At 34.0% G+C, this 18,220-nt stretch overlaps 1 protein-coding gene and 1 long non-coding RNA gene across 3 annotated transcripts; both read right to left on the bottom strand.

The window, feature by feature from the left end:
- Nucleotides 1-475: 475 nt before the first annotated feature.
- On the bottom strand, nt 476-10,160 carry LOC140962190 (cysteine synthase). Of its 2 annotated transcripts, none has more exons than XM_073421082.1 (11): nt 9,992-10,160; nt 9,515-9,562; nt 9,236-9,345; nt 9,021-9,078; nt 7,578-7,841; nt 7,140-7,277; nt 6,964-7,015; nt 1,875-1,954; nt 1,697-1,756; nt 1,496-1,576; nt 476-774 (listed from the first exon to the last, which is right to left on the bottom strand). In XM_073421082.1, the coding sequence occupies exons 2-11, from the start codon at nt 9,545-9,547 to the stop codon at nt 682-684; spliced, it is 969 nt and encodes a 322-aa protein (XP_073277183.1). In that variant the 5' UTR covers nt 9,548-9,562; nt 9,992-10,160; the 3' UTR covers nt 476-681. The 2 variants fall into 2 exon arrangements, with proteins under 2 accessions (XP_073277183.1, XP_073277182.1); XM_073421081.1 differs by having other exon boundaries at nt 9,515-9,576; nt 9,992-10,012.
- Nucleotides 3,210-6,957, bottom strand: LOC140962191 (uncharacterized). The gene is made up of 2 exons (XR_012172477.1): nt 4,647-6,957; nt 3,210-4,178 (listed from the first exon to the last, which is right to left on the bottom strand). It is a non-coding gene; the product is annotated as an uncharacterized lncRNA (long non-coding RNA).
- Nucleotides 10,161-18,220: the final 8,060 nt, after the last annotated feature.

Below are 18,220 nucleotides of genomic sequence, written 5' to 3'. Positions count from 1 at the left end.
TTGTCCTCTAAATTATCAAATTCATATCTTAATCCGATCGTTGTATCTGTTTTTTTTTTTAAGTTCTTTTTCTGACTAATGCCAACATATACGCACTCCCGATGAAAAGAACTTAGACATACTAACACAAAGATTAATCTTAAACTAACTTTGTGCTTCACATGATCCAGCAGAAACTATTCAGACCTAAGCTATGAAAAGGCAAGAGCAGCGGGGTGGGCCGAACAGAGGCAGAGAACATTTTAAATTTCACTCACCTTAGTTCATTTTGTCGTCTTATCTCAAACATTGAGCCTACACTGGCATTAGTCTGTATATAAAGTAATATTGTGATTTCCACGAGCTTCAACGTGTGTCTAGTAGTAATTGCTTCAATCAGATATCAACAAAAGTTAGGAACTTTTCAAAGTGTAAATACCATGGGACTTGTGTATAAAAACATTCGGAAAACACGCGTAACTTATTGGAAACACACTAAAACCCAAACAGGTGCATTGAAATGGAAAGGTATGCCAGATTGTTGAAGATTTGACAATGGCAAGGCCACATGATAGAAACCAGAAAACAGATGAAGATGACCATTGATTAAAATTATCTAATTCGAAAGAACCAAGAATTTTCCCTCAAGATTCTCTGTAGTTTCTGGATGTCACAAACAAGGGATGAATTCAGAAACCTTGATCAGGGTTCGAAAGTCATGCTCTCTGCCTCTTGCCTGACTGATTCGAAGAGCACGGAAGAAAGATACCGTTCACCAAAGCTTGGAAAGATGACCTGAATCCAAGTTAATTATAAGACGTATATGTTAGCAAATTTGGTATCAAATTGGTATTTAGACTAGTTTACACAAACCCCACGGCTATAATTTAGGAAATGAAAACATAAAGAAAAAAGTCACAAAATTCAAAATAACTCAGCAAATTTTCAACAATATCATCAAAACTTGGCCTCTCTAGATCATGGTTCTTCTGTGCTGCATAGTAAATCTGCTAGTATCCCCAAATGCAAGCAATCTGATTAACGCACGAAAAAAGAAATACAGCAACAGAATTCGAACTCAAATTTTGGAAAAACATTTAGAAAGTTCTTGACCATCCAAGTTAATGGACAGAGAACAAAAACGGAATCTGAGATCAACAAGTCTTCAAAACTACAATTATGATTCTAATAATGAATCGTGAACATTGGCAGGTGATTTTGGATAATGTAATCAACAACTTTAGTTCATTATATGAGCCCTTTGGTGGCCTTTGCCCTCAATGATGCCACTCGATGACTTTCTATGATATTCTCAGTAGAATAATTACTAACTTGGTTGAATTGTGTGATTAAGATGATCTATCTATTACCAGATGTAAATACACACTGTAATCAACAAAGTAATACAATATATGTTTTCTTCAGTTAGAGAATTCACAGTTCCCCCCACTGATGTACTCTGGTTTCAACATCATCGTATCAACAAGAAAAGAAAATAGAACAAAAATAGACTTACGACAAAGAGTTTTCCAGCGTTCTCTGGACGCTTTGCAAGCTTAATAGCAGCAACTGCCGCAGCACCAGATGATATTCCAACCTGCAGAAATAAAAAAATCAGATATGCGCATGAAGAGGTGAATATTTTTAAAAAATTAAAAATTTAAAATCAAGCATATTTCATGCTACTTGTAAGATGACTAAAACAATCCAAACTCACCAATAACCCTTCTTTCAATGCAAGAAGCTTTGCCATCTCTATGGCCTCATCACTTGAAACCTGGAATAAATCCGTGACTTGATAAAGCATACATCTCAACGATTTATTGCAGTAAACTATTAACGCCGTACACTTCAATCATGCTGTCAAAAAAATTTAGAAGAAAATCGAGCCTTACTTGAATTACTTCATCAATGATATCAACGTTCAAAACACCAGGGACAAAACCGGCACCAATCCCTTGGATCTTATGTGGACCTGTTGGAAACGTGCCTTGGTCACTTTTGGTTAAAGATTTTCTAAATAATTGGTCAATTAACCAATTCTTTAGGAAATTGTTTTTGAATTATTTTGAATTGATATCAGGAAGATTTTTTGGTTTTCTATTGTGTTTTTCCAGCTCTATATAAAGAGTATTGCGATGAATAATAATATAGAGCATTCCAAATACATTTCCTCGTTGATTTCTTCTACCGTCGTAAACTTTTATGCTCTGTTTTTATTGCTATAAACAATCAAAATGGTATCGGAGCTTTCTTCTTGAAGGAACTTTGAGTGGAATGAAACAATAACCCCAAAATCCATACACACAATCAGCTTTTTATAATGGAAACTGAAACAAATTTCTCCCGTATAGCACCACCATCATCAAGTCTGGGCTATTAAAATGACAAACTATCTTCAAGCATTAGACCTTTGGGAAGAGCTATAGAGGAAGACTACAACGAACAACCATTGCCGGAAAATCTTACAAAGAGTCGGCTTCATTGTGATAAAAGGCAAGCGCCTGGCTGCGCCTAGGCGACAGGTGCAGCCAGGCGCACCTGTTGGGGTGCGCCTCGGCCCAGGCGCACCGCTGAAGAAAGGCGAGCGCCTGTGCGCTTTGGTATTACACGATGTGATAGTAATTTATAACTCAAGCACAATAAAATTTAAAGCCCAATAACAAACAAAAGCCCTTTTTAATGTTTTAAAAAAGCCCTACAATCTGCATGTGTGTTCTTTTTCTTACCGTTCTTTGAAATTCTTTCTGGAGTAGCGCAGCGGCCTCTATCTACATCTGAAAGTCTCTGGTTCTGTTCGTCTCTCTCTTTTCTAGTGTTTTTCATCTTCTGTGCTAGGTTTCTTCTTCAAAAACTGTGAGTATTTAAGAGTTGGTGGTTTTGTGCCTTGTGGTTCACAATATAGGATTTATTGTATATGGATCAATGATCATCTGTCTATGCTATCCCTATTCCCTACAATCTGCATGGCTTTGCTTGATGTCTTACTGTTGATGTGGCATGTGATTAGGAAAAGAATTCTTGTCTTGTACTGTTGTTGCAGTTTACTTTTATTATTAGGATTTAGGATCAAGTATGTTATTATAATCTTGTTGCTTGATTATTATAATCTTGTTTTATTATTAGGATTTAGGATCAAGTCTGATATTATAATCTTATTATTATAATGTTGTTGCAGTTTATGTTTCTTTAATAATCTTGTTTTATTATTATAAGCCAAACACATTGTCTCAAAGTATTTAATTTAAATCGTATAAAATATTTTATATATGTTGAATTTTAAAATTTGTGTCAAATGAGCTTTACTTCGATAAAGCGTGCGCTTCGCCTTGCACCTCGCGCCTCAGGCCCCAAGACACCCTTGCGCTTTAGTGCGCCTTGCACCCCAAATAACTATGGTCGGCTTAGGATACACAAAGAGAGGAAGACTAAGAAGTCCAAAGCTATAGCCTGCCTCTTTTTTGCTATTTTGAGCACATCTTTACAAGAATAATGAACTTGGAGTTGGCAAAGAATATTTGAGATTATCTCAAAAAGGAGTACCAAGGAAGTGAAAGAACCAAAAATATGCTAAGTACTCAATTTTATTAGGGAGTCTGAAATGCTGAAAATGAAATGAAGGAGACAGAAACCATCAAAGAATACTCTAACAAGTTGTTGGTTATAGTAAATAAGGCGAGGTTGCTTGGTAAGGACTTTTCTAATGAACGAATTGTGCAAAAAATTCTCGTATCTCTGCCTGAAAAATACGAGTCCAAAATTTTTGCTAGAAGAATTTAAAGATCTGTCAAGCATTTCCTTGGCAGAATTGGTGAATGCATTACAAGCTGATGAGAAGAGAAGAATTAATGGAGGATGCTCTCTGAGCAAAGGTGGAAAGTTTAGGAGGATATAAAGATGGCAAAAACAAGGATGGGATCTATCCAGCATGCCAACATTGCAAAAAGACAAACCATCCCAATAGGAGATGTTGGAGGAGGCCTGATGTCAAGTGCAGAAAATGTGGTATTATTGGACACATGGAGAGGGTTTGCAAGTCCCAACAACCTGAAGAGGCAAAGGCTTCTACTGAGCAACAGGAAGAGGAGCAACTCTTTGTTGCAACATGTTTCTCATCAAGAAATTTTTCTAACGATTCCTGGTTGATCAATAGTGGCTGCACAAATCACATGAGTAATGATCAAGAACTCTTCAAAGACCTTGATAAGACAATTTTTTCGAAGTAAATATTGGAAATGGTGAATTTCTTTCAGTCAAAGGGAAAGGAACTGTGGCTATAGAAAGTCTAACAGGTCTGAAATACATTACCGATGTTCTATATGTGCCTAATATTGATCAAAGTTTTCTTAGTCTTGGCCAGTTAATCGGAAAAGGATTCAAAGTTATATTTGAAGACAAATGGTGTTTGATCAAAGATCCAAAGGGTAGAGATGCGTTAAAGGTGAAAATGAAAGCAAAAAGCTTTGCTTTAAATCTGTTGGAGTAGGAGCAAATAGAAATTTCAAGCACTATAAGCAACGCAGAATTATGGAATAAAAGGCTCGGGCATTTCCACCACGATGGACTTCTATATATGCAGAAACATAACTTGGTGAAAGGCATTCCTTTGATGGAAGACAAGCTATCTCATTGTGTGTCTTGTCAATATGGCAAGCAAGCCAGAAAACCATTCCCTCAAACAACTTGGAAATCAACACATAAGCTGCAACTTGCACACCTCTTAAAACGCCATGTTTAAATGGTAATAAATACTACATTATATTTTATTGATGATTATACCAGATTTTGCGGGATTTACTTCCTCAAATTCAAATCTGAAGTTGCTATTATATTTTGGAAATATAAAGCATTGGTGGAGAATCAAAGTGGTTGCAGGATGCATAAAATAAGGTCCGATAACAGGAAAGAAAATGCAAATGACATATTTGAAAAGTTCTGCAAGGAAGATGGCGTTGAACACCAACTCACAGCTCCTTACACCTGACAACAGAATGGTGTAAGTGAGATAAAAAATTGAAGTATAACTCCATTTGAAGCTTGGTTTGGTTATAAGCCAAAGCTAGAATCTAAAGATTTTTGGTTGTCTTTGTTTTTCTTATGTGCCACAGGTAAAAAGAGAGAAACTTGATAAGAAGGCTGAACCAGTAGTTTTTACTGGATACGGAGATTCTTCAAAGGCATACAGAATTTTCCAACCACATAATGGAAAAATTCTTGTGAACAGAGATATCAAATTTATAGAGGATAAACAATGGAATTGGGAGGAGTCTATGAAGAAGTCATTGGAAGAACCATGACAATATTTTGATAACAACATAGATGAAAGAAGTGATGTTGCTATTTTTGAGCCTGCAGAATATAGAGAAGCATAAAAGGATGACAAGTGGATTTAAGCAATGAAAGAAGAGCTCAAAATGATTGAAAAAAAATTGACACGTGGGAATTGGTGGATAAGACTCGACAGAGAAAGATCAAAGATCATTGGAGTAAAATGGGTCTAGTACAGGACCAAACTTAATGCAGATGGTTCTTTGAATAAATACAAAGTCAGACTAGTGTTTAAGGGGTATAGTCAAGTGTTTGGAGTAGATTTCTCAGAAACCTTTGCATCAGTGGCACGCTTGGATACAATCAGAATGTTGCTTGCTTTGGCAGCGTAAAAAAGATGGAAGATTTATCAGTTGGATGTAAAATCTGCATTCATAAATGGTTATCTTCAAGAGGAGATTTATGTAGAGCAGCCTGGAGGATTCCAAGTCAAGACTCAGGGGACGGGGAGAAGGTCAAGTTGTTTCATTTAAGAGAAGTACAAAAGGATGGTGAAATCAAGTTGTATTATTGCAAGAATGAAGATCAAGTTGCAAATATCTTAACCAAAGCTCTACCACAAGCTAGATTTAAAATGCTAAGAAACAAATTAGGTCTCTGCAACTACTAAGGCAAGGGTGCAGAGACAGCCAGGAGGCGTAGGCATTATTGGCGTAGAAGAAGCACTAAATTGGGGAGTGTTGGAAACATGCCTTAGTCACTTTTGGTTCAAGATTTGCTAAATAATTGGTCAATTGACCAAGTCTATAGGAAATATTTTTTGAATTATTTTGAATTGATATTAGGAAGAATTTTTGGTTTTCTGTTATGTTTTTCCAGCTCTATATAAAGAGTATCACAATGAATAATAATATAGAGCATTCCAAATACGTTTCCCCATTGCTTTCTTCTACTGGCATAAACTTTTATGCTCTGTTTTTGTTGTTATAAACCATCAGGACCTTAAGCATTATACATAGTTCATTTGTCAGATGGATAAACTTGCTCAGTTCAAGAAATTTTTTATCGTTCATGACACAAAATGGACTAATCAAAGCCAAAGAAGAATGGATGAACGCATATAATTTTACACAATCATGACATAAAATTTTGTCTTCTTAAATTCCTTGCTTTTTTTCAGACCAAAGAAATGTAGCCAAAATGCAAGGTAACAGAGAAATGAAAAAAATAAAAAAAAAAGAAACCCCGTGTTTGTTTGATCGCTCATGAAAACAGAAAGGAAAATCAAAGAAATATAAAGATTTTTTCTCAAAAATCAGAGTTTGCAATTAAATACAAGAAATACCAAGGTTGTCATCTGATTATTCTCAGTACTGTAGTTGGATAAAAAACATGGGAAGTTGTTTACTACCGTCTTTCTCATCTGGTCATCAAAATCCTTCACCTAAAAATAGACTTAATGGATGGAGAAATAATAAATTCAAATTTTGCAAATAAAGACAAGAATGATCTGAAAGAAACACAACTGACAGAGAGTTTCCAAATATTGAGGTCATGCAAAGAATCACAATACAATGGCTATTGATTGGCAGAACATAATAATAAATTTTTTAGGGAAAAAAAAGCAGCACAGAAAATTGTTGGAGTTCAAATAAAGGGAAAAAAACAAGGAATATACACAGATCAAGCACAAAATACAACATCAACAGCACTCACCAGGCTTTCCTCCAGAAAGAATTGGACTTTCAACTGGTTCTACTCCATAGAGCTATACAAGAATATAGAGGGATAAATGAAAATTAATTAACTTGTGAGTTGGTTTAAACAAAAGAAACAATTGCAATGCTTCAGTATCATATTCGATTTGAGTACTAGAAAGCTCTCAAGTCAACCTTTATGGCAGAATTGTGTTCTTTAAGGAATTTTCCAGCACCAGTGATAGTGCCACCAGTTCCTATTCCAGAAACAAATCCATCAATTTTTCCACTGGTTCCTTTCCAGATTTCAGGTCCAGTAGTTTCATAGTGTATCTACATATATAATTCATGTGAGTCAATAAATTCTTCCAACCAGCAATAACTTCATTCAAAATTCTTCACGATCCATGTAACTAATATATGTATGTATGTATGTATGTATGTATGTATATATATATACATATATATATATATATATATAGATGAAAAAAATAGAAAAAATTATATCAGAAAACAACCAATAATTTTCATCATCAATAATAATAACATTTTATCATATAAGCATAAGAGGCAGCTATTGACCTACCACGCTCGCTGGGTCCACTTGAAACATGATAATGGAGGTTAAAGTACCTTTGGGTTGGCAGGATTTTCAAATTGTTGAAGGATGTAGGAATTGGGTGTCTTATCACGTATCTCTTCAGCCTTTTGAACAGCACCTTTCATTCCCTTAGCGGGATCTGTGAGCACCAACTCGGCACCAAAAGCACGGAGGATAATTCTCCGCTCAAGGCTCATGGAAGCAGGCATGGTAATTATAAGCTTGTAACCCTTAGCTGCCGCCATGAATGCCAAGCCTATGCCAGTGTTACCGCTTGTAGGTTCAATGAGGACACTCTTCAGAAAAAATAGAGAAAAATGTCGGTCTTCAAAATGTCGGAAAACTCATGAAAATAACATAAGAAGTAGTATTCTTGTTTTGTCCACAATCATTGCAAACTTTTTGAAGAGGAAGACCCTGGCCGGGGGTTGGAAATTCTTGTGCAAATTATATTTAAAAAAATATTAAAAAACTTAATAAAAATAAAAAACTTATTAAAAAATTAAAAAATCTTGTTTCAATGGAATTGTACTATTAACAAGAACAGTACAAATTGGCAGAGTATTTCTAAAGTAGTTGGACATAATGAAATAATGAAATGGACTAGAGCAAACTTAATAAAGAACTACTGCAGACCATAGTTGTCAAAGGCGCAAGGCGCACCGAGGCGCACAAGGGCCACGGAGCCTGAGGCGCAAGGCGAAGCGTGCGCCTTACCGAAACAAGGCATACATTTTTTAATTTTTTAAAAATATGTTTATCTTAGAATAAATATATTAAATAGTTAGGTAACAATGTCACACAAAACAAAAAAAATTTAATAAGTTCATAGTGATTAATAACATGATTAAAATTCTTCAATCATTCAAATCAAGTTCATCTTTTTCCATCGAATGATCAGAACTTTCGAACTTTTATTCTTCTTGGTTTTCATCATTTTCTTGATCAACGTCAATTTTTTTTCATCTTCATCCAAAAGATGTGAAATCCGTCTTTCTGGTTGTTTTAGATATAGATGTCTTCAGCTCGTTCTTCTGTTCAGAGTTCTCTTCTTTTGATTCTGACATTGGGTCTTCTTTTGATTCTGACATTGGGGCATTGGGTTTCTAGGGCTTGGGTTTGAGCTTTTTGTTTTAAACAAGTAATTAAAAAAAATTCACTCAGACGCGCTTACTTCCAAGGCTAGCTAGGCAAGCACCTGGACTCGGCTTAATGAATTGCTGCGCCTGGGACCCCAAGCGCAGGGTCCTCGGCGAGAGGCGCTAGCCTTTGACAACTATGCTGTATACAGGGTGCTAGTTTTTCCACTACGCAGGAATAAACTTTTACTGCACTGTTTGTGTAATTGAATCCAAGATCTGATTCTGTTCATACCCCAAAGGAACATAAATTTAACACATGACACGATTAGAGAACATATCATTGCCTACTTTCAGATAAAACTTACTAAAGATGATGACCATAAATGTAAATACCTCCCCTGGTGTAATAAGGCCTTGATTTTCAGCATCCGCGATCATACTGTAACCAATCCTGTGTGATTAAAAACATTGCAGTTAAAAAAATATTATTCTACAGCAAAAGAATCAACTCCAAAGTGTGCTTTGATACTATACAGATTACAGAATAATGGAATAGTGGATCATCGATATTCAAATCTTGACCATTTATAATATTATTCATTAAGCACCTGTCCTTAACACTAGAGCATGGCTCCATGGTTTCCAGCTTAGCCGCAACACGTCCAACGCAGCCATCAACAACATTGTTCAAGTATACCAATGGGGTTTTACCAATCAGCTACAACATAAGTCACAAAGTGAACCAGACTCAACTTCTTTTCTCCTTTTTTTCTTTTTTTGAAAAAAAATACAACTTGGAACACATCAGACAAAGATAAAATACAAATTTATTCTAAATTCAAACCATAAACAGACAACTATTGATTTAAATTTAGCGAAGAACTTACTTCAGTGACATCCTTTGCAATTCCATTCGCCATAATTGCTTATTAAATCTGCAATCAAACACCTGAGAATTTAATTCCCTTCAGAATCTCTTAACAACATTGTATTTCTTCAAAAGGTCAAATATGTGAAACCATCGAAACATGAACACAAAGTACGTACATCCATATCATCAGATAACACTAATTTATACCCGAAATCAAACACCACCAAAATAATTATATCATCAAATTCCGGTAAAATTTGAAAGGAAAAAAGACAATTCACCGATAATCACCAGGAAAAAAAAAGTGAACTCTTTTCACACAATTATCTGTACCTCACAAGATTCAGTCAACAACTCAGACCCAAAATTAACAATTAATCAAAATTTCCCGCAACAAATGCTGAAATTTTTCATTTTTACCGTAGATTACATTATCGATAAACCATTCCCGATCACCAAAAAAAATTAAAAGAAAAATCAAAGCGATAAATACCTTTTTCAGTGAAAATGCGAATCGTTTGTCAAGCTACAAGAAACGACTTCGTTAGAACCACCGCTATCTTTATATACTCGAAATTGAAGGGTGGAGAGGGCTTTGTTTATAGCACGTTAATCACAATGATTACCGGATTAGAAAACTCACTTTCCCCTCAGACTTTCTACTATTTACCATTACAGTCTAAACTTTAAAAAAAATTCTATTAGTAGCCACTTAATTAAAAAATTTTGTGTTCGTCCAGCGTCAAGCTCTTGGGTTTGAGACGACTCATCAAACTCGAAACTCAATTATAACAAAACATATCCCACGATCTTTTAAATAATAATAATTATTATTATATCATCATTTCACCGCATAAATCACATATTTTTTGTTTGTATCTGAGTGTCTTCAAAAAATAAATTATGAAATGGAATTTTTTTTTTTGGAAAAATGTTATTTTTTATTGTATATATGAAAAAATATGCTGGTTGCATAAATTTTGCAAATATTGAAAAAATGAATAAAAATGACTATTGTATTTTGAAATATGAAAATAAAGTAAAAGGAAATAATTCGATTTTCCATAAATAAAAATGTTACCCATAAATATTAAAAAGTGTTGTCTTCATTTTTATTAATAAAATTATATATAAATAGAAAAATAGCTTCCTATCAATCATTTAAAGACCATATTTTATTGTCAAGATAGCAATATTCATATATTAAAAGACAAATAGTTAGAATCTTATTCCCGGTTTGATATATAATTTTTCAGTAATATGGGAAGTATATGCATTACAAAACAATGCAAAGCGAGGGGGGGCAATTGCTATTTTTTTTTAATTAAATAAATAATTAGTGACATTTACTTTTTTAAAATAATCCAATGAATATATCCCTGGATTGGGCCCAAGTACAAACAAGATTATGTCAGTGTGTCCTACAAATGGATGGGTGGAAGTCACACGCTTGTTTTGTTGCTATATTTCATTATCACGACTTCTTGGTCAAAATAAAAAGAATGGACTTTTCAATTATTTTTTTGGAAAAAATTGAATTTTTGAATATTAATTATTAATTAAAGTTGAAATGTGTTAAAGAGAAGGGATTGAATTGAAAATTATTCAAAACTTATCCATAATTCCAACATTCTATCAGTTTTTGTACTCTTATATTCCATCAAATAATGTCATATCAAGATTTTAAGATATATAAGTAAAATGAGCAGGTCTCTTGTGAGACGATCTCACGAATCTTTATCTGTGAGACGGATCAATCCTATCGATATTCATAATAAAAAGTAATACTCTTAGAATTAAAAGTAATACTTTTTTATGGATGATCCAAATAAGATATCCGTCTCACAAAATACGACCTGTGAGACTGTCTCACACAATTTTTTTCCAAGTAAAATAAGTGGTTTAAAATATATCGTACTCAAATTTTCGATATATACCAAAATAAAAAGGTCGAGATATGTTGTCCTTTCATGACCTCAATGGGTGGCCTCGTGAAACTATGACATTTCTAAATTCTAAATCTAGAAAAAGGTATGGACACTTGGATTATANCAAAAAAAAAATACCATAAGAACCAATATATATATTTTTATTGTCTCATTAAGGAATCAATTTTATGATATTGATATTTGATTTTACACTATTTAAAAAATAATATTTTTACTTCAAAAATAAATCAAATAACTACTCCAAGTTTTCCAGAAATGTACTCTCTCTCCTCTACTCGCCTTCAAAGTCGAATTTGATATGGTCCTAATTTTGTGTGCCTAGATATTCCAAACTTCGATTATTAACAATAAAATGACAAATAATACCCTAACAGACGGGGGAAATTTTCCACCTCTTGTTTTCAACTCCATGGATTGAATTTTCTCGATATTTATTATATTGATATTGAAACGACACGACCTTCACTTTATAAATTTAAAATCCTACTAAATTTTTTTATAACATTTAAAATCGAAATTCAATAAATTAAATAACTTAACATTTTCATTAATCAAACTAATTTAACAATTCAAATATCAAGTGCATAACATCCCTAAAATCGTCAATTACCCAAATTGAACTTCTACATTTGATATGATCAAAATTAACTTCAAAATAAAGCATAAAATCTCTAATAAAACTATTAACAAAAATCTATAAATCCTTTAACTATCAAGCGAATGCGGTAATAAATGTCCATCGGGAGTGTAGTGTCGTATTCGATCCACTCAAGCGTCAGAGCCTCCCTCAATATCATCAGCTCCTGCAATATTCAACCCTAGTGAGTTTAATGACTCATCACGTTCTAAACATGAGTAAAAAATAATACATATAAAAGCACATGCATTAAAAATCATATTTTATTTAAAATAATTTTAAGCAATAAATAAATCATATATCATATAATCGTAAAGCTTTGCATCCTTTATCATTTTGGGTGAAGTTTGATCCTTGAAAGTGACTAGCCTTTTATCTTCTACTCGACTGATCAGTCTTAGCTCTCATTTCGCAAGGGACGGGCACTAGGCACTGCCATGAAAATACGATCGTCGAGCTCTCTTTGGGGCCTTGTCCCATAAACGGGCTCCATTTAGGGTCTTTTCCCTCACGACATTCCCATAAAATTGTAAGTTCAATGTTCCTTCTTAAAACAGATCTCCCACATATCCTCTATATTGTTTGTCACATTCAATTCACATCCTTCAAATATTTTTTTTTCATTTTTCCTTTTTAAAGCATACAATATCATGGCTTTCCAAAAATATTATTTTAACAGTAAAAATTGCACAACTTTATCATAAATCATAAAATATCATATTTTCATCAAAATCATCATTTTATATCATTTATCATGCATTATGATCCTTCGGGACGCTGCAACCTTTTTCGTACTACACAGGCGTAAAATGACTGTTTTGCCCCTAGGCGTAAAATTTCTCGATTTTGACATTTTCTTAATTTTATTGACTCTAGACCATCCCAATTAGTTATTTAAACTTAAATTTAATTTTTAATATTTTTATTTGACGCAAATTCGAGTGTTACAATTTAATTCCTTAATTACTAATTCGTGAAACGTTTAATTCCCGAATTAATTCAAACTTTAATATTTTGATCCCAAACTTTAAACACAGACTTTCCTGAATTAATTCAAACTTTAATATTTTCGTGAACCTAACTACCCTTGTGAGCCACGAGGCACCCTCGTGGACCCATGATTCAAGCCCTTTTCTATTAAACTCAATTTTCGAACCCATGCTCAAAAACACCGAGCCATCTCTCAAATTTCTCGAACCACGTCCGAGCCACCTCGAGCAAAACCCTGACCAGCCCCCTTATAGACCCTACTGCCCCTCCTTGACCCATTGAACCAGCCCCTACACGTCGCACGAGCCCTGCACACATGACCCGAGTTGTGCGTAAGCTTCCTTCATTCCCTAGGATTCCTAATCGGTTTAGGACTCTTGTTACTTCTTATCCATCGACTCTACACCCTCTTAACAGTGCTTGGACCAGCCTAAGACTCGCCCTAGCCCAGACCGAGCCACTAATCAAGCTGTGAACCCCCGCATCAGCAACAAGAGCCGCACATGTCTACTTATGCGCATATGAGTCTCCTTCTCGCATGGGACTCTTTACCCAAGCCACCACCGAGCCCAAGCCTTCCTAATCCTCATTGGACCTCCCCGAGACACCGCATAGACCATCTAGCCAAGCCCTTAGCCCCTCGGTTGCAGCAGCCCTCGACCTCGCCTTAAACACGCAAGGGAAGAATCCATGCGACCATGAACTCTTCCTTATCACGAGCCATGGGTCCTAGCCCTGCTAGGACCCTACCAGACCCTAGAACACGACCTTGTACGAGCCCCAAAGCTCCACGCACACCAGCCGCCCCCATGAAGTTGCATGCGATCAAGTCCCTCCTAAAGACCCTAGGTACTTTGTTCCCTTGCCATGCTTGATTCAGCCCTCGACTCCACCTTAAATCATTCGTATTCTACCCATAAATCAACCCAGGTTGGCAGCCTAGCCTTTAGAATTCATAAAGTTAAATAAACAAATGTAAAATTATCAAAACTTTGAAAATAATCGTTCTATCGTAAGGATAATCGAACACACGTATTTTTCATGCAAAAGCAATAAAAACAAGCATATTATGGTTTGAATGATGCGTCAAAAAGGTTTAGTAGTGTGCCTTTGCGTTTAAAACGCTCGAACATTCAATCGTTGGCGAAGGGCGCGGAGAAAAACGAACGACGATGAAGAATCCTTGTTTTTTTCCTGTCCTCAAATTTCGAAATTTTGTGTGTGAAGTGTGTAAAAATCGGATGAATTGTGGTGTTTAGGAACTAGGTTTTCATTTTTATAGATTTTATTTTTGCATGATAATGAGCTTGGGTTTTTGGCTTTCAAGTATAGAAGCAATTAGGCCTATTCAAAACCGACTTCCCGGGTAAAATCGAGCTCGTCTTGTAAAATAATTCGAACTCTATCATTTTTAGAAAAATTTAATCATTTTTAATCATATTTAGAAGCCTTGAAAATATTTAATGAAAAATATTTAATTTATCTCCGTCGTCCCCAATCTCTTTTTCCCAGCCTATTATCAAATATTTGGATAAAATCTACAATTTCATGAAATCATGTCATATAATCATTTAATCATATAATATGCATAAAGTAAGCATTTAAAATCAAATAAATAAAACAATTATATATTTATATTTATTTGCATGCGTGCGATTTACGTGAACTGATTTTTTTCGAGCGTTACATATATCCATTAAATATTTTTTATTATATTGGTGTTATTTATTTTATAATCTCGACAATTTTTTCTATAATAGTTTTAAGTCTTTTAATTATATTTATTTACATTTTTAAATGACTATATCGCTCATTAAAAAAAAATTTATTTTGAAAAGATTAAAAATTTTCAGGTTTTTATAATTATTTCAACAAGATAAACGAGTAACACGAGCACGAGCACATACAATAAATATATCATTAATATGACATAAAATTTGAAATGCACAAAAAACTAGTCTTTATATGAATCATAATAATCATATGGTAAAATGCTACATATTATAGCCATTAAAACATATAAATAAAATAACATTTATTCCTTTCACGGAAAATGTATTCCCAGCAATCTAGATGAAGAGTGCCGAGTGTGGAATATGACGAAAAATTCCGGAAACTTGTCGACAAATGGATGCATTAATTGTAAGCAAAAGACATGGTCATCTATTGCAGCGGAAAGTTAGGGTCATCTATTGCATCAAAAGGCATTAATGAGGGAACACATTTTGTTAAATTCAAAAAACATGTTTCAAATTTGACGGAATACACATTTTTATACACGTTTTCACATAGAAGAGGAGCTATAGAGCTCCATCCTCTCATTCTGAAATCATTCATTCATGGAGTTTTCTCTCATTTTATAACATTTAAGTGCTTAGTTCTATAATATTTGTGAGTTATTTGTTCTCCTGTATTAAGAGAGTGTGTGTTATCTTTGAAAATACAGTGAGTGGTTGTACGCCATAAAATATTATAGTGAAATTTTTTTCATCTTGCTAATGATTTTCACCATAATAATTTTTAGATGTTTTTCATGTAAATCTCGATATTCAATTTATTCTTTATTTTCATATTTATTATCTCAAATTGCCACACGTAGTACCAACAAAACTGAATAGGGCTACCACGCTTTGATGGAAAAAAATTCATATTTCGTTTAGAAGAAATTGTATTTTTTATTCTCTAGGTTAGTTGGTTACAATTTGGGTAATTTATATTGTTAAATTTGGGTTTAAAACTAATATATTTCTATTTTTTGTAATTTTAGTCCTTTTCGACAATGCTGATTAGATACTACATAAATGAGTCTTACGTCGGAAAAGGACCAAAATTCCAAAAACAATATAAATATAGCAGACTAAAACTGAAATTTGACGAGACAAAAATTTCAATTTTCCATTTCATATATAATTTCGGAAAAAATTTGCCATAACCAAGAAATATTCATATAATATATCACGTAAATGATCGATGATCTTAATTCATTCTTAGTTTTGTAACAGATCTAGGCAATCAAGATCATCCTGTCGTTGGTCTTACGTGGAGCAACTTGAGATAATAATATGAAAATAAAATACAAAACTGGACACCGAGATTTACATGTAAAAATCTTAAAAATTATTAGGGAAAAAACCAGGGTAAGATGAAAAGAATTCCAATATAATATTTTATTGTGTATAACCACTATCTTGATACAGGAAAACAAACATCTCATAAATATTATAAAACTAATCACTCAAATGTTATAAGATGAGAGAAAGAACTCGATGAAGGATTATATGAAATGAGATGAAGGAGCTCTGTGTATAGACTTCCCCCATTACTGTGAAACGTGTTTCAATCGCGTTTCCAGCTTTTCCCCCAACAATTACAATAATATTTCCCCCCACCACTATATTAATGTAAGGCCCGAGATTATATCATTTTAATCCGAGATTATTTAATTTACGAATTTTGGAATGATGAATTAAATTCCACGATTTTTGTAATTAATTAGGATTGAAATAGAATTAAAAAGAGTTTTGAGGACCAAATTGAAAATAGTGAAGAATTCAGGGGCTAAAGTGCAATTATGACTTGAGTGGACACTTGTCACACATGCAATTTGTTAGATATATAATGTATATTCTTCATTCCTTCGAAACCAGTAGCAAGAATCAAAATTTCCCCTACAAATTCTTTTAAGTTCCTCCAAGCTTTGGATTGTGAGTTTGTTTGACTCGGTTATCCAAATTTTAATCCGACTTCAGTTCTGTGATCCTCGCGTCGACAGCTACAACTGAACGTAAGTTTGATTGTGTTCTGTTATCATTTGAAAATATGATGTTGTAGGAATTTGATATGATTCATATATGGTGTTCTGGACATGTTAAACATTGTAGAATCGAAGTCAGATTGAAGAACAGATTGAGTATGAAATTGTTATGAATTTCTGATTATATCGATTGAAATTGGACATATTTGAATTAAGGTTTGATTACAGATTGTAGCGGATATGGGTTATGATTTGTAATTGATATCTGTTGATATTGTATTGACGGGGATATCGGGATTGTGCCGTTATGCCGTTGATTTGCATTAAATTCAGAGTAATCAGATTCAATATTGAATTGGGAATGGAATGGTGATATTTTTATTCTCGATATGTTATTTCAGATTTACAGAGACAGTCTTGAGTCCAGAACTTATATTGCTTCAGACCGAGACTACGAACGAAAGGTGTAAGTCAATGTTAACCGGGAGATTAACTTGAGTCAGATTGGACTCTAGTTTCCCTAAAACCACATACTTTATTTTATTGCTATTGTTTGACATTGATATGATTAATCTATTGAATTATAGAGAATAGAGAATAGCCGACAGCTATTGAGCGAGAGTCATTGACAGAAGGGCCAGAGTGTGACAGAGTGGTCATTGGCCCATTGCACATTGTCACAGGATAGGTTTGGCGGATATACCAAGTCTGTGGCAGATATGCCAAGACACTGGATTATTGAATTATATCGATATTGCTTAGGGGCGGATTGACTCCTATCGCTGAGATTCGATATATGTGTCAATGTCCAGAAACCGGGATCCCTAGAGTAGAAATATGTTGAGTATGAGATGACGAGTCAGATTGTTTTATCTGTATTCGCTAATGTGTCATAAATTACGATTCATGTTCTTTGATACATGATTTATGCTTTTGTATATGATTTTATACATTGCATGTATACATGTTTTATACTGGGATTACATTCTCACCGGAATTATCCGGTTGTTGTCGTGTTTGTATGTGTGCATGACAACAGGTGGGACAGAATCAGGGTCGAGGAGATGAGGAGAGATCGTGATTAGAATGGAGACTACGGACATTGATGTTGATGTAAATAGGGTTGGAACACTTGACAGTTAGTTGTTGAACCTGAGTTTAAATAGATGTTTGTTGTACAAGACTTGTACTTTTATACTGAGATGTATATGAGATTGATTTCACTACGTTCCGCATTTAAAGAAAAAAAAATTTTATGACCCAAATTACTTGATTAGTAAATTGATCCTAATGATGATTAAGAATTGAATTAGCGTTCGGGTCCCCACAATTAATTTTGCCGATAACTGCATAACTATATTTCAAACACAGATGCAGTCACTACCATGACAT

Source organism: Primulina huaijiensis, chromosome 16 (genome assembly GCF_012295235.1).
Source record: "Primulina huaijiensis isolate GDHJ02 chromosome 16, ASM1229523v2, whole genome shotgun sequence".
Taxonomy (NCBI): Eukaryota; Viridiplantae; Streptophyta; class Magnoliopsida; order Lamiales; family Gesneriaceae; genus Primulina; species Primulina huaijiensis.
Note: the sequence above shows the minus strand (reverse complement) of the source record. Positions and strands in the feature narration are given on the sequence as shown.

Bases quoted from the DNA above. Each gene is read 5' to 3' on its own strand.
- LOC140962190 (XM_073421082.1), bottom strand. From the start codon at position 9,547: ATGGCGAATGGAATTGCAAAGGATGTCACTGAA. The intron at 9,079-9,235 runs GTGCTTAATGAA...TTAATCACACAG, and splicing joins TGCTCTAGTGTTAAGGACAG to GATTGGTTACAGTATGATCG. The intron at 1,955-6,963 runs GTGAGTGCTGTT...CGTTTCCAACAG, and splicing joins TCTTTCTGGAGGAAAGCCTG to GTCCACATAAGATCCAAGGG.